Genomic DNA, 17045 nt, shown 5'->3' with positions numbered 1-17045 from the left:
GTCTCGGCCTAAGAGGCCGAGACTTGGGGACCCATGGCCGAAACTTCCAGTTTCGGCCTGAACGAACCTGTCCTATTTTGTGACCGTTGGGTGTTCAATTCTACTGTTACGGAATTAATTTTTTAAGTTAATTTCAATTTTTAATTTTTGAATTGAAGGTCATGCTAATGGTTGCTGTTACAGGAAGGTGGATGGGTGCCCTTAAGTGCCTAATAAAAGCTATTTAAATCCTCCACCCCTATATAAGGAGGAGTTGGGCAGTAGAGTTTTTACACAGAAAAATTGGAACACAAAAGTTCATCTTTTTAGCCTCAAAACCTCTCTGCTTCTACTCCTTCTTTAGCCATACTGTGTTCATAATCTTGTCTTGCTCGCCGGATTTTTTGTTTGAATGCTCAAACACTGAATCATAGCAAGTTTTATCCTGGGAAGCCTAGGCCACAACGCTCCTAGCATCTTTGGGAGGTGGCAAATAAGGTTTTAAGGAAAGAATGATGGCTTGACTCTTGCAAAAACCCAACACCAAACACGAGCCAAAATTCTCCATCTTTCCTTCCCATATATTTCCAGAAAAAATAATAATCTTATTTTATTTGATTATTATTTGTTTTTTCTACCAACGGTTCCAACACATATAACACATTAACAAATTCATTCCATAATCAGGAGTCATGAATCATGAACTCATTATTTTATGAAAATGCCCACAAATTAGGGCTTAACACTTCCGCAGTCAACCATCAACTGCATCAAACCATCAACAATTCAAGTATTTAACATCCAACAACTAACATAACCAATTAACCATACAGCCATACTTAGTACTTCCACAATGGCACCATAAGTGCTTAACAAAATACACATAACTGGTATAAGTGAATAAGTGATATAACACATTCATTCCAATTTCCAACAGTCAACTATTAGCATTCAACATGGACATCATAAATTCATAATATAAATTACAATTTCAATAGGCTTCCACCACCACCATACATTTTGAAATAACAAATTTAAGGGTCCTTTAACCATAAACTTACAAACACATATCAGAATAAACACAAATTCATCACGTATGTGAAAAGCCCTAAAAATTAGGGTTCAGTTACAAATTAGGGTTCGTGCAACATCATAGAACTAGAACAGAACAAACAAACTCACAAACATGCAACGAGAAAATAAGAAAAAAATGACAGAGTTACATTTTACTTGTTTTCTCAAAGGTTCTCTTTGAGATCTAGGGCTTCAAGGCGTCAAACTTCCACTGCCGTCTTGCCGTCTTTCCAGTTTGCACAGACACTTCCACAAGATTCCCGTCGAACTATCGAAGACTCGAAGGGGAGTTCAGACTCTCAGAGTTCAGAGAATCAGAGATTCACAGGAGAACAGAACTTATGGAAGAAGATTAGATGAGAAGGAGTGAAGGACTGAAGATCAGATGGTTAGATGGGAAGGACTAAGGAGAATTCGAGAAGAAGCTCTGAGGAGTGGAGTCTCAGAGAATGGAAATGGCAAAGTGGCATACCCTAGGTCTAAGCACGGTTTTATACCAAGACCATACTTCGGATCTCGGACGGGTTCGGATGGGATAAATCCTAACCCTACCCGTCCGCCTTTAATAGACACACACTCGCTTGCCGGTTCCGATATTATCCGAACTTCTCGGATTTCATCCCCATTTGGTGAATCATTGTTCGGGTCGGGCGGGTTGTTCGGATGAATTGGGTATTACACAGCCCTATATTTAAATACAAAATTATTCACCAAAATTTCAATCTCAATTACTTCTAAAATTTAAATTAGGACCGGTCCTGATTGTGTTTCTTATTGGACTCTAATCTTGCATATTCTATATAGGGTTCTGTATTTATGTTCTGTCTATTCTTATTTTCAATAATATTCATAAACTTGTTCTCATCTTCTCAACTATATATGCAGATAGATTTGCGTGTATATATATGTTCGCAGGTTGTTGAGAAATTTTCATCCATGCAGGACTGTTTTGTTCTACATGCTATAAATTAACCTCAAAAGGCTCCTTCCAATATTCTTATTTAATTTTCTCTCCCCAAAGCCCCTCAAAAGAGCAAAAAGAATGAAGATAACAACGTTATCGCCGCTTGTCTTCCTCATTCTCTTCTCTCTCTCGTGCCCGTTAGCATTGTCTCTCCGCCATGGATCCCGGCAAATCCAAGCTCTCACCCAACACTACAAGGCTAAACGGAGCAGCAATTCCGGCATTGACACCACCACCCACTTCACCTCTGCAATTTACAGCGAACTCGACGCTCTCATCCTTCCCCAAGAAGGGCTGAAGGAGAAAGATCGGATCGAACGGTTGCCGGGGCAGCCGCCGGTCCGCTTCGACCACTACGGCGGCTATGTCACCGTCGATCAGGCCGCCGGACGGGCCTTCTTCTATTACTTCGTTGAAGGGTACAGTAAGAAAGAGTCTTTGCCTCTCCTTCTCTGGCTTAATGGAGGTTGGTAATCTATTCTCAACTTACATTATTGCTTTTTCATTAACTTATTCTTCACTTTCTTTAGTGGTTGTTGAAATTATTTCCTAAAGTCACATTAAAGAGTAATTTTTATAAACAACTATTTATTTTGAGTTAATTCCATTTTCTTCTTTTCCAAATACTGCCCACTAAATCATTGAGTTAAGTCCGTGCAAGTGTTAATTTTATTTTCTGTTCTACACGGTGACAATTCACTTTTAATCTATTTTTTTTTCAAAAGATCTCCCTCTGATTCTAATATTATTGTGATATGATTATTTTTGGTCTTCTATTAATAAAACCGTTTAAATTTCATAAAATACAAGGACAATTAAGTCTTGAATTATGGTTTTTTTTTTTCAAAAAAAAAAAAAGTAAAAATAAAAATATGACAGGTCAACCTACTTTATACAAAAAAGATCGAAATATCCTTATATTTAATAATATTTTAACGATTTTGTTGGCAGAGGACCAGTAAATGATCATGCTACAATAATACTAAGACCAAAGGGGGTGTTCTGAAAAAAGGAGTAAAAGTAAACTGTCACCTACAAATTTAGGACAAAAATGAAATTAACTCATTTATTTTTATTTAATATTTAAAATTTTAAATCTAAATTATGTATTAATAGAATTTTTAAATTCAATTTTTAAATAAGAAAATTCCAGAGTAAGGAGAATAGAAAGGGTAGTAACAATTATAAAAATGTACATTTACTGATTTTTTATATAAATTTTATTTAAAAGTGAATATTGAAGTCAACCCGGGTTAATTTTACGAGGATAGATTTAAAATCCTTCTTCCCAAAGGATAGATTTAAAATCCAATTATTATATGATAGGGAAATGCACGATAATCGGAAGAATCTTTTTGTCATTTTTGTGGCATATATTTTTTGAAATAAATATGTGGGATTGTTTGAATAGGACTAAACAGTAAAGATCCACCATGATTGCGGCTGTCAAACGTGGGATAAGCTTGTGCGCCATATGAATTCTTATCCTGGATTTTGCAGCAATATATATGCTTCACATTAATATAATGAAATAAAAGCATTAATAAATAAATAATGCGCCCACAATCTAGCTAACATGGGGCAAGGTAGCCACTGGAGAGTGGGGACTAAAATATATTCTGATCATATTTTTGGATAGGGTAAAAGACATTTTAAAACGCGACATGAAGTAAGTTATAACGAGAAGAGTTTATTAATTTATGGTCCCTTTTATGTACAAAAAAATTATGATTGAATCGGAACGGTTCAAAAAAATGAATTATTTATATTTGAGTGTATGTTGTGTTGAGCTTGTTATATTGTATGGTATTTTTTTTTTTAATATAAAAAGTTTGAAATATGTTTTCACATAATTATTGTTTGTAATAGATTATTAGGACAACTTGTAAAGACCTTTTTGTCTGCTTGTGTTGCACGTGATTGAGTGGTTAATTTGTCAATTTTTTGGTGTTTAACTTATTGGGTAATTTGTGAACATACAGGTCCTGGATGTTCCTCTCTCGCGTATGGGGCAATGCAAGAACTGGGACCTTTCAGAGTCCTTAGCGATGGCAAAACACTTTTCCAAAATAAATTTGCATGGAATCATGGTAATATTTTATGTTATATTTATTTAATTACTCTTACTATAAATAGAAGGAGATGAATATTATATTTTTGTAAGAGTTAATTCAATTTTTACTGGAAAAATAGTCAAATAGGCCCTTGAACTTTAACTTAAAAGTTAATTAGGCCCCTAAACTTTTTAAATGTGTCATTACACCCATCAACAATTCATTTAGGTGCAATGAAGCCCAAAAACAAGTTAATGACTTGCGAAGGTTCTGACACCTTCCGGCGAAATTTCCGGCAATAAAAAAAAGTGACCGGCGAAATTTCTGGTAAAAAAGTGACCGCCGGCGACCGTTCGTTAGTCGCCGATTTTTGCCGGAAGGTGGCTTGAACCTTAATGACCTGTGATAACAGGTCATTAATTTGTTTTTGGGCTTCATTGCACCTAAATGAATTGTTAATGGGTGTAATTGCACATTTAAAAAGTTTAGGGGTCTAATTGACTTTTAAGCTAAAGTTCGAGGGCCTCTTTGACCATTTTCCCATTTTTATTCTTACATTTATTGGTGTCAATTCATTTTTTTTTTCTTCTGCAGAAGATCTCCCTTTAATCGTAATATTATTATGACATAACCATTTTTATACGGGGTTGACCTGCTGTTTTTTTTTTTTTTTTTTAATTATAATTGAAGACCTAAATGTCTTTGTATTTTATGGAATTTAAACACATTGTTGATGAAGGACCATGTTTGTATGAGATTGAGAATTGTTTCGGGTGAGACGCATAATACTTTTTATTAAAACTATAGTACTTTTCCATTATATTATTTACAGAAACATTATTGTTTCTTTCTATTACTCTGTATTATTGAGTATAAAATTTATAGATATATATATATATATGGTGAAGAATAATTGAATGGGTATTTATTAATAATAGGTGCAAATGTGTTGTTCTTGGAGTCTCCGGCGGGGGTAGGATTTTCCTACTCCAACACAACATCAGATTTTGTGAAAGGAGGAGACAAAAAAACTGCGAAAGATAATTACATATTCTTGCTAAATTGGCTAGAAAGATTTCCAGAATATAAAGACAGAGATTTCTACATAGCTGGTGAGAGCTATGCTGGGCACTATGTGCCACAATTGGCACACACCATTCTTACTCACAACCTTCATGCCAACAAGACCATCATCAACCTCAAAGGAATCCTGGTAAAAATCATTCTACCTTATTAATACACATATCATTTATTATTTTTAGTTCTTTTTTTCCTCTTTATTCTACTCATGCATGGTCACTCAAAGTCTGTTTGGTAAGTTGTAGTTGTAATTCAATTATATCTTAATTTTTTGTAGAGCATAATTACATTATTTGGTTTGAGGGAATTGCAATTCCAAGTTATTTGTGGAATTGAAACTCATAATAAGACCCGTATGAATTTCAATTCGGAAGTGCATAGAAAAGTAAAAGAATAAAATTACAACATTATCATTGATGATGGTGATTATTATTATTCACTACTGGAATTATGAAATTTCTGACCACCTGAAAGTGATATTAAATCAAGTCGAAAGTCTTGTTCTGACCACTTTTGATATTCGGAAAAACCTTTATTGCTATTTCCGACCACTTTTTACTTTCAGTTTGATTTAAGATCACTTTCAGGTGGTCGAAAATTTCATAATTTCCAGTAGTAATTATTACTAAGGGTATTTTAATCTTTTTTTTTTTTTTAATTTTTAAAAATTCTATTTATGTCTACCAAACAATGTATTTTTATTTCTAAATTTATTTACACATTATTTTTTTTCTAATATAATTATAATTCATTTCCCCTTTAATTATTTTTCTTCCAACCAAACACACTAAAGCATAATATAATATTTGATTTGTAAATTATTGTGGTAAATAGTTAGTAGGGCCTGAATCTTGAATCTTGCATCTATGTGTGAACATGGAGTAATAATTAAAGGTGGGAGAGAATCATAATTGGGGAGAAAGTTCCAAGGATGATTACATGACAGCTAGCTGGCTGCCTCTTCTTGGAACAGTACAGTAGGGGCACATGCCTTTGCCTACCATAAATAATCATTCCTCTCATCAGGCCACAATTATATTTATTTTTTCTACCTTCAAAGTAGGTACAAATATATACTAAATTAATTGCTTTCAACAACAAAAAAAATACTAATTAATTCTTATTTGCTGCATCCACCTTCATTTATTCACCCTAGTTTTAGCCTTTTGGCCACTTTCCTCATTTCTTTTCCAATAAATGGGAAAAGCATACAAACTTTCTGTTTCCATAAATAAGGTATGTATAGTAATATACTTGTCTTTATCCAAATAATTATCTCCAGAATTAAACATTATCTTATTATAAATTTAAAAAATTAATTCCAATTTTAATCTCGATTGCATAGCTGATAATGGGATATTTTTAAATTTGGGTATGCACTTTTAATTTGATCACTATGCCTTCTTAATTTTATTTTATTTTTGGTCTAATTTAGTCCGACTTTTAAAATTATTTTTTATTAAATTTCCTCCTTAACTAGGTTTAACATTCTTCCTTTCATATCTGCACGAGCTTAACTCACTGGTTCAGTAAATAATATTTGAGAGAAGAAGGCGGTTCTTTCTTTCATTCTTCAATTCTGATTTGGTTTCTCTTAGAATTGATTATTACTTTTCTTTTTTATTTTCTTTTATCAAATTTTCTTATCATATCATGCATATTTTCTGTTGAAAAGATTTTTGTGCTGACCATGGACATGTCAAGAAAATATGGGTGACTTTCTAGGCACATAGGTGGATAGAAAGTGGATAAAACAGTATTTTTATAAAGAAAAAGATAAATTTTTTGTCACCTTTATATGAACGAAAATTTTCGAAATTAGTAATGTTTTAAGGTACATTACATAAAGTATTACATACTCTCCTCGTCCTATTGTATGTGTCTGGTTCAGTTAACGAGTCTTGACTAAAGTTATTTTTAATTCAATTTTTTATAATATTAAATTTATTATTAGTATACAACATTTATATATTCAGAAGCTATTCTAAAATTACTACTAAGAATACAACAATTCAAATTTAAAAATAAATAAATAATACTCCATACTAAAGAAAATAAACAAAGAAAAAAAGAGTTGGTTTGACCAATAAATAATAGGTACTAGGTAGGAAAAATAAAATCGGACGGAGGGAGTATATGCTTTGTTTTGTTCATTGCCATGGAGGGATGTTTAACAACATTTATACCATAGATAGGGATTAATATAGGAAGTGTAATTAAAATTTTACTTACTTCATGAACCCACACTGTTACTTGTACCATGGTCCATAATAAAATTTGCCCCAATATCTCATAAAGCCTATAATTGTTTAAGGGCTCACTACAGCTGGCTGGCCCGGCCCATAATTGTTTTGTGCAATCATTATACCGTTGAACTGTGTGGACACGGTTCTATGTTCATAAATACTGAACTTTATGTTCATAATTATAAAGTTCTATGTTCATAATTTTTGAAATTCACATTCACAATTATTGAACTTTATATTTACAATTACAAAAGTCTATGTTCATAATTTTTAAACTTTATATTCATAATTATGAACAATTTTAGAGTTGTGTCCACCTTGCAAGATGGATGCGGTTTCACAGCATAATTTGCCTGTTTTGTGGGCAAATTATGGTCCACACAGTGCTGTGTGGACCATAGTAGGTGTACATAGTGTTGTGTGAATCATAAAAAAAATACATTTTTAATATATTAAAATATATTATTTGTATACTGAATCTATATTATACAAAATAATGTACTTTCAGTACTCAAATAATGTACGTTTCCTGAATACAATGTACATTTTTAATTTTTAATATATTAAAAGTACATTATTTATATATTAAATGTACATTATTTGTTAGTATGGTTCACACAATAATGAGTGTGGGTTTGTGTTAAACATTTGCAGATTGGAAACGCAGTGGTGCATGACGAGGAAGACGAGAAGGGGATGTACCAATACTTCGCCAGCCATGCTCTCATCTCCGACCAAACATTAGGCCAAGTATTGAAGTACTGCAACTTTTCAGAGGGCAGTGATTATACCAAACAACCAAATGAGTGCCTTGCGGCGAGGGAGATAGCAAGTCACAACACTGGGCAAATCGATATATACAACATATATGCTCCCTGGTGCAAAAATACCAACCTCACCCACAAGCCCAAGAAGCCCTCTGTGAGTTAGTTAGTTTCATCGTCCATGCCGCATAACCCATGATGTTTTTGGTTTTCATAGATAATCTGAAACAAGAATTGCGTATATATGTGGATGCAGCTAGTGATAGATCCATGCAGCGATTACTATGTTTATGCGTACCTGAATCGGCCCGATGTTCAGAAGGCACTCCATGCCAATGTTACCAAAATGCATTATGATTGGGAACCTTGCAGGTATATATAGCATCATCGTTTATTATTATTATTATTATTATTATTATTATTTTTTTTGAGTGACCCGGAAAACCCACGGCCACTATTCGAGAGTATGCATTCAGTAAATCCCGACGGCCCAAACCAAGAAGGTCAATAGGCCACTCTCCCACTCCATCATGTGCTGTATCATTTAGTGCTCTTGTTGAGAGAGTGGAGTGTGATAGGAAAGGGCTACTTACTACTTGGAAGAGGGTTATCTGGTGCTTGATAAGGTTCAAAGGGAACCGAGAAGAGTGAAAACTATCCGAGGTACGTGAAGCCTAGTAGTGCCGCCCTAGCGAAGGGGACAACCTAGGAAAAGGCTATACAGGGTTGATAAGGTCCAAAATGATGAAACCATCGAAAGAGAAAATGGGCTATTTGGTGCCGAGAAGAGTCCAAAGCTGCCTACTCTAGGCTGTCAGAAGTCAAACTTTTTTTGCCTAAAAAAAAAAAAGTTCCACTTCTAGCAACTTACTCTAGATAGCTCTAGACTCTTCTTGAACTTGTAATCTTGTAGTTAAGTTATCAAATCAACATCACATCTTCATCAACATATTTTTTGTTTGTTTAATTTGTTTGTCATCTACATACAGTGACGTCCTGAGAGATTGGGTGGACAGTGCATTCACAGTAATTCCATTGATAGATGACTTGATGTCAAATGGAATAAGAGTTTGGATATTTAGGTAAGTTGATCCGATCCCATCCGATCCGATCCAGCAGTGCATATATATTAATTGTTGAAAAGAATTGATTGAACATTAATTATTGTTGCAGTGGTGACATAGATGGAAGGGTTCCAGTGACATCAACAAAGAACTCGTTGAAGAAGATGAAGGTGAGTCCAAAGAGCGAGTGGCATCCATGGTTTCTGGACGGAGAAGTTGGAGGATATGCACAGAAGTTCTCAGGAAATCTGACATTTGCAACAGTGAGAGGAGCAGGGCATCAAGTCCCAAGTTACCAGCCTGCAAGAGCCCTTTCACTGCTTTTGCATTTCGTCGCTGGAACCGACCTACTCGATTCTACCACACACTCATAACTTATATAAAACTCCATGCATGCTAAGCTACATACCTCTCCATTTATCCATTACACTCTTCAATTCATTTCCACCTTTATTCAGTACTAATTTATGCATGCATGGTTAGTTGGTTTTATTCTTAGTTCTTTGCTGCATGCAATTACGTACTTTAGTCTCGTCGGATCCGTCGACCAATTCATACATACATAAAAAGGCCAAAGGCCACAAAAGCCTCTATTTCCAATCGCAAATAGCAGAGAAAGAAGATGAAAAAGAGGGAATTCAATTCTTCCCAGTGGCCATATATAGAGAAGAGAAAGTGTTACTATATATACGACGTTGTTCGACTGTACTATGTGTTAGTTTTTGGCCTTTTGGCCTTACGTTGTTACTGTTTGGAATAAATGTCTTAGGACGTGGTTTCCGTTACCGTTGCAACCTAGCCGCCGGCCTAAAGAAGAAGAAGAAGGTGGCAAAGGATCTGCAAGCGAGATTAATTACCTTAGGTTGTTAGTTAGAATGTTTGATTTGTTGTTTTCCTTGTATTAAATTTCCATAGATGGTGTATTATATATGCATGCAGTCAAATCCCTTTTCTGGTTTTCTATGTTTTCTTCTTAAATTCTTCCTTCCCGGCCCTCTTTAATTTGAACTTCAAAATCAATTCTCTGGGACATAACAGAAAGATCAACATGGTTGGTGTGATAGTTCAGTACCTTGTTTTTTGTAATAAGAAAAAATTACAAAAAATGTTTCCATAGCAAGTCCTGAAACAAAAGGAAATTAAAGGTTAATACATTCGAGTTGAGTGATACTCATATTCTCTTTAAAGTCTTATTTACTATCTTTTTTTAGATTTTAAAAACGTTGTAATCTAGGTTTTCAAAGATAAAATGAACTATGACTTAATGTTTGAACACTCAAACAAATAAGCCCGGCGAACTTAGAACACTAGTTTGAACACAGGATTTTGGGAAGAGCAAAGGTTTTTTCTGAAAAGAAAATACGTAGGTTTGTGTGGCCGGCTTGGAGATGTAAAATCCATATGTTCATCCAAGGATATATACAAAGGAGAAGGTGATTAAATATCTTTGTAATCTTCACTGTACGATAGACATATTTAATCTAGAAATTAGTTTTAAAAATTAAAATTGAAATACAGGTGCATAATAGTCCAGCATTTTCAAGCTCATTTTAAACTTTATAACAAACATATTTAATTTAAAATTGGAATACAGGTGACCCGAGAGAGAGCCTCTAAGCTATATAATTCAAACTCTCTCCAAAAAGTTCAAACTCTTTCCAAAAAGTATTGTATATATACTAGTGCAAACCCACGTTTCATTCCATCGTGTGACAAAAGCTTCTTCCAAGTCTTTTCACCTTCATTTTCCAATTCAAATGGATCTACTTTGATATTTAATTTCTCATTCACCCATTATCCGTCTTGAGTGTACAATATATAGTTTCTTCACCTCACTTCAAAGAACCCGAATTCACTTTGATATGACCTGAATTGAAAGTGGACCCCATTAATATTTGTATCACAAAATAGTAACTTAAAATGTCATTTTTTGCTATATATTTTCCCAACAATCTCCCACATAAATGAACAACTGATTTTTGGGACTATAAAACAACATGACTGTGTCCAACGGTCGATCCCTACATAGGATAGGTAGGTGTTACATACCCTTTGAACATTTCCTTGTAAAGATATATTTACTCTATTGGCTATCCAGTAGAACGCGATGTCTTTGAACTATACTGCCGTTGTTTGTGTAGACGATGATACATCCCACACACGAACCTTCTAACCATGTTTTGCTTTCATGGGTGTGCCTATTTTGGCCATGGAACAACGTTCCTAGTTCTGCAAGAGTTTCTAAAGAATTGAGCCAATTCAATTCTCCTTTGAAGCGGCCCCACTTCTCTCTTACATATAGGGTTGAAAATTGATTAAACCGAGTCGAGCTTTAGAAAATTAGACATGGGCTTGTTATAGAAATCTAAGGCTCGAGCCTGAGTCCGGGCCTGTATGTATGTTTTTTTTAGGCTCAAGCCTTAGCCTACAACGGGGTGGGGCCGGGGTTAATCGGTAATTGGGTGTCGATTCTCTAAAATTAAGAGTTCGGGTGTTTAATTACAACTTTTGAAAGTTTAATGGTCTAATTAGCTTCTTGTATAAAGTTTAGGAGTTTATTTCAAATCTCCAACACAAATATTATAAGCAAATTTGGGAGTTAGCTCTGCAAGAAGAAGTCTGAAGAAATTGGACTCTTGAATTGGGCATTATTTGAGGTTGTCTGCATATAGAGAAGAGGTGTTCAAACACAAATATGCATATTAGCAGAAGTTGATTGCTACGATATTATGATTGTCAACAAATTTCATGTGTTCATTACAAAAGAGCAAATTAAAGCACTTGTCCATCACTCCAACTGTATTTATATCAACTCAGATTACACTTCTTTCTCTCATATAATATTTTAACTTTTTCTTTTGAAAATATATAATATTTTAACTTAAGCTTTCTACAGTTTATAAGAAAATATATCTTTGCTCTCAGATTCATTTCAAAAATAGGAGTAAGAATTATTCATTTGAAAAGATTCAGCATTTCATCCTCCAAGGCCATCACATTCATTAAAGGGTAAAGCCTAAGGGTTAAGACTCAGAATGTAACTTTGCTCAAAAATTGTAACGCGTCAGGTAGGGGTCGAACCTACGACTTTCTGCTTAGGAAACAGACGCTCTATCCACTGAGCTACAGACGCTTGATGGTTTTCACTTTCTATAAATAAGGATTAGGACTTAGCATGTAACTTTGATAAAAAACTAAACCGCGTCAGGTAGGGGTCGAACCTACGACTTTCTGCTTAGGAAACAGACGCTCTATCCACTGAGCTACAGACGCATGTTGATATAAGTTCTATATATATATTCATAATGGCGAGTGGAGTTCTCAACCCTTTTTCCAGATCTCGTGTCTAAACTTCCTCATTTTCATGATGTTAATAATTTATCCTCCATGACAAGCTTCTTCTATTGTTCCTTGTGACAAGATTTCTGACTGTGCTTCATGTTTGTCTCCGATCAATCATTTTTGGAGGAGTTTCTTTATGGCGTTGAGTCGTGGACTCGTGGCATTAGCATTGAGAAAGCCTACGTAATTACTTTGGAGGAGGAAGATGAATAACGGATCATAGTTGGGGATTATGAAATAAATTTAATTTATCTGGAGAAACTTTTATATTCAGAGTTTTACGAAATATTTTGACTTATAGACAATCTAGTTCTATATCCTGGGTGATAGCTTAGCGGTGACATGGAAGCCAGGAAAATGTGTGAGCGCACCAGAGTTGCAATATAACTTGTGTTTGCTCTAATTCTTTCATGAGGTTGACGTTTCTCATATCCTTGAAGATGAATTAAGAAGAATTGATAATTATGTAATGACTTCGTGATGATGAAAATGAGAACCCCATAACTATCCACTTATTATACGTTGAGTTTTGGGTTCACATTCATAACCTACCCATTGGATTCATGTCCAAAAAAGGTAGCGAAACTTATTGAATCACATGTAGGGACTTGATTGATTATATTGGTAAGTCGTAGTGCTATTTTGATTGAAGATTATGGCTAAATTGTTGGTGGAAAGTGCACTAAGTGAAGTCATTTTACTATATTTTGTGAATCAAGAAATACTGGGGAAATTTAGAGAAGGAAGAAAATAGTTGGTGATTTTGAAGAATTTATTAAGCTGACTTTTGGAGAATAGAATACTTGGACCCAAAAGAGTATGGAGTCCTTTACTAACTTGAAAAAAATGGAGATTTTTCAGAAAAATGAAAAAATTGAGAAGTGGAAAAATTAAAAAATTGAGAAGTTGTTTACTAAATTTATACTTTTAAATGTTATTCCACCTCCATTCTCGAAGTTTGTATAGAGTTTTGGAGAAATCTTAATTTGATATTTCCAAATGGAGGAATGGAAGAGAATGTAGGTGAACATTTTAGGTTGTGAGATGTCTACGGTTCGAAACCTTGCTATGCACATTTATATGTTTTCCTTGTTTTTCTCTATTCTTTCCCTTTCTAGCATATGTTTTCCTTGTTTTTCTCTATTCTTTCCCTTTCTAGCATGTTCTGTTGTGCACATTAACATTAGCTTTTTTCTTTTCCATTTCTTTGCTCCTTTTCTTGTTGTTGTTGTTGTTGTTGTTGTTATTATTATATTATTATTATTATTATTATTATTATTATTATTGTTGTTGTTGTTGTAGAAATGTCGAATGCTATATAAGATGATTGTATTTAATGAAAAAAAAATAGACAAATGAAAAATTGGAAAAATAAGGAATGAAAATTTAGAAAACTGGAAAAATGGAAAATTGGAAGAATGAAGAATAAAAACTGAAGAAATAGAGGAATGAAAAACTGGGAATGGAAAAACAGAGAACCCCTATATCGCAAATGGAGGTAGCTAATTAGAAGCAAAAGAAAACCTGAATAGTTCCTCTTGTATTGCGCGAGTAGGAGAAGCTGCTATTTCAACATTTAATTCCATTTCACATACAAATGTCAAGAGTCTCATATTAAATAGAAGAATCTAGACACCATTTTTTTCTGTGTCTAATTACATTTCGATCATTGCCTTTTAGGGGCATCTTTCATCTTATTCTCATACTTGATATTGTACTCTCAAAAGTAGTTCATACCTAATATATCAAGTTTTTGTCTCATGTCCTTGCTATATTAGGCATTGTACATATTTCATTGCTGAATGTATTCAACTAATTATAGTATGCATAATAAATAAATAAATAAATAATATATATATATATATATATATATATATATATATATATATATATATATATATATATATATATATATATATATATATATTGTTATAATTATTTAGTATAATGGCCATTAAAATATAACCACCTTCATTTGCCTTCCATTTAATCTATTGTTTATGATAAGGAGTTGAAAGGTTGTATGGATTGTTATATAATGGAGTGAAGACTAATGAAATGTGATACACATATTGTTGTGCTAAATACTTGTTCTTCTTCTTCTTCTACACTTTGTCTCTCTTCACGTACATAAGCATACATATACATACATACCTCCGGGTGTATAACCGTGCAACATCACGCGAGAACTAACGAGTTGATAGAACTAACCGTGGTATACTCCTTTATAAAAATGATCTTTGACTTATTGCCATACATGCTATGATTGATTTAGATGTTATTGGTTTGGAAGATAGAAGTGAATTGTATCATATCAATTTGCCCGAAGCAAACGAGAGAATGAATTATATCATATCAATTTGCCTGAAGCAAATGAGGGAGTGAATTATATCATGTGAATTTGCACGAAGCAATTCCCAAACCAGTGAGTAAACTAATGAAAAGTTGAGGATAAGGATTTTTGGAAGATCTTGAAGATCTATTTTATTTGACAAGCTTCACAACTTCCCTATGATTGTTGTGTACCCTTGTAATATCATTTGATATGTATGCTTTCATATCTGATTATATATTTTCTTGTTGGGGGCATCAGTTTTATATGCTATTGTGGTTATCACAATCTCACCTACTGCATATCATAATTATTCCCCCTAGAACCTAGTACGTGGTATAAAACCAAATATTTCCCATATGCGTTTTATTCACAGTGTGCAGTCTTTTTCCTATATCACCACCATAGCGTACCTTTGTGGGCATGTATATGTTGATTATAAACCTCCTTCTGTTATTTAAATTCTTAGAGCTCATGATAAGGGATCAATATATAATTTGGTACGCTGATTGCACACTTTATGAAGATCATTTCACGGCATTAGGGGGAGATAAGAGCTCAAATTTTATAGAATGCCGAGAAATTCTATAAATGATTGATCTTCAATATTTGAATCCACGTACTATGTAGACTGAACTATAAGTTCAGAAAAAATAAACTGAACTGGAAGTTCAGAAGATAATTAATCTGCCAACATATATATATATATATATATATATATATATATATATATATATATATATATATATATATATATATATATATATATATATATATATATATATTGATCATAAAAGAGTGACTAGGTCCTATATATCTTCCCCAACTTGGACCATATGTATCTACCAATGCTCCTTGACGCTAGAAGCATGGAGACATGTTGGTATAATCTGCGGAAAGCTAAATCTTGTAGAAAATGGTGTCACTCTTGAAATCGCTTAAAGAAGTATGTCCTGAAGACATTTGTCCAGAAGGCGAAAACCCCAGTAAAATTTTAGGTGCACCCAAAATCATAATACTGGGGATGCGGAACGACCAGATAAAAATATCTTTGGGAAATGTCTAGAGTCTGGTTGAATTAGAAATTGCCATTATTTTATATATATGGGAGAGATTTATGAAAAATGTTATAATTGTCGATAACAGAATTGCCTCTACAAATTGTTCTCGTTATATGAGCATCTGGATCCAGAGCTAGGCACCAGTTGTGCCTTGGTATTTTTTATGTATAACGGAGCAATTAAGGCATGTACAGCTCAGCTCACTAAAACTGTATTCTCTTTATAACACGTACATCATTTAATGTTAACCATGTAGGTTACAAATGGGTGTTTGTACGAAAGAGAAATACAAACAATATGGTGGTATGATGTAAAGCGAGACTGGTAGCTTAAGGGTTTACGCAGAGACCCTGAATTGATTTTGATCAAATATTCTCTCCCACAACATATGACATTACGTTTCGCAAATTAACATTATTGGCAGTGAATTATGAATTTAGATATGCAGTTGATGAACGTCATGACCGTAATTTACTGATCATTAGACGCTAATATTTATTTGTAAATCCCCGATGGATTCAACACTTTTGGAATGTGGAAAGTGAAAATCGCAACGTGTATCATTAAACTACTAAAGTCTTTGTATGACTTGAATATTATTGACTGAGTGTTTTCCTCCCGAAGAAGGAATGTATAAATAATATGTACCATTATGTGTTCGTTGAAGAATTGCTAATGGAGTTATTTATTTATCATCTCAGTCGATATTGACGATTTAAATATCATTGAAACACATAGAGAGCTTGGTGATATCAGTTCATGCCGAAAGATGGAGTTTTAAAATAAAAGACTTGGAAACCCAAGTATTGTCTCGACTTGAAGATTGAACTTCTCCTTGAAGAAGTTTTATACACCAGTTAGCCTATTTGAAAAATGTCTTAAAGATGTTTTATATGGATAAGTATCATTTACTTATCACACATACGGTTGTCCAATAATCTCTTGAAGTAGATAAAAGACTATTTAGACTCGAAGATGATAATGATGATATTTTGGGACTGGAAGTCCATTACTTCATTGTTATTGGAGCACTATTATTGAACTAGAAGTTCCATAATCGCATCAGGCCTGATATTGAATTTGCG

The 17045-nt window shown here is 33.7% G+C and overlaps 1 protein-coding gene and 2 non-coding genes across 3 annotated transcripts; 1 reads left to right on the top strand and 2 right to left on the bottom strand.

Annotated features, from left to right (window-relative positions):
• The first annotated feature begins 1874 nt into the window (after positions 1-1874).
• Positions 1875-10188, top strand: LOC109149399 (serine carboxypeptidase-like 40). Its single transcript, XM_019297149.1, has 8 exons — positions 1875-2001; positions 2032-2483; positions 4000-4107; positions 5010-5284; positions 8052-8318; positions 8418-8533; positions 9151-9243; positions 9335-10188. The coding sequence occupies exons 2-8, from the start codon at positions 2096-2098 to the stop codon at positions 9597-9599; spliced, it is 1512 nt and encodes a 503-aa protein (XP_019152694.1). The 5' UTR covers positions 1875-2001; positions 2032-2095; the 3' UTR covers positions 9600-10188.
• Positions 10189-12285: 2097 nt separating this feature from the next.
• TRNAR-CCU lies at positions 12286-12358 on the bottom strand. Its single transcript has one exon. It is a non-coding gene; the product is annotated as a tRNA-Arg (tRNA).
• A 67-nt stretch (positions 12359-12425) lies between these two features.
• TRNAR-CCU lies at positions 12426-12498 on the bottom strand. The gene has a single exon. It is a non-coding gene; the product is annotated as a tRNA-Arg (tRNA).
• Positions 12499-17045: the final 4547 nt, after the last annotated feature.

The sequence above is a fragment of the Ipomoea nil genome, unplaced genomic scaffold (assembly GCF_001879475.1).
Source record: "Ipomoea nil cultivar Tokyo-kokei standard unplaced genomic scaffold, Asagao_1.1 scaffold0268, whole genome shotgun sequence".
Taxonomy (NCBI): Eukaryota; Viridiplantae; Streptophyta; class Magnoliopsida; order Solanales; family Convolvulaceae; genus Ipomoea; species Ipomoea nil.
The sequence above is the reverse complement of the archived record's forward strand: the minus strand, read 5'-3'. Positions and strand labels throughout refer to the sequence as shown.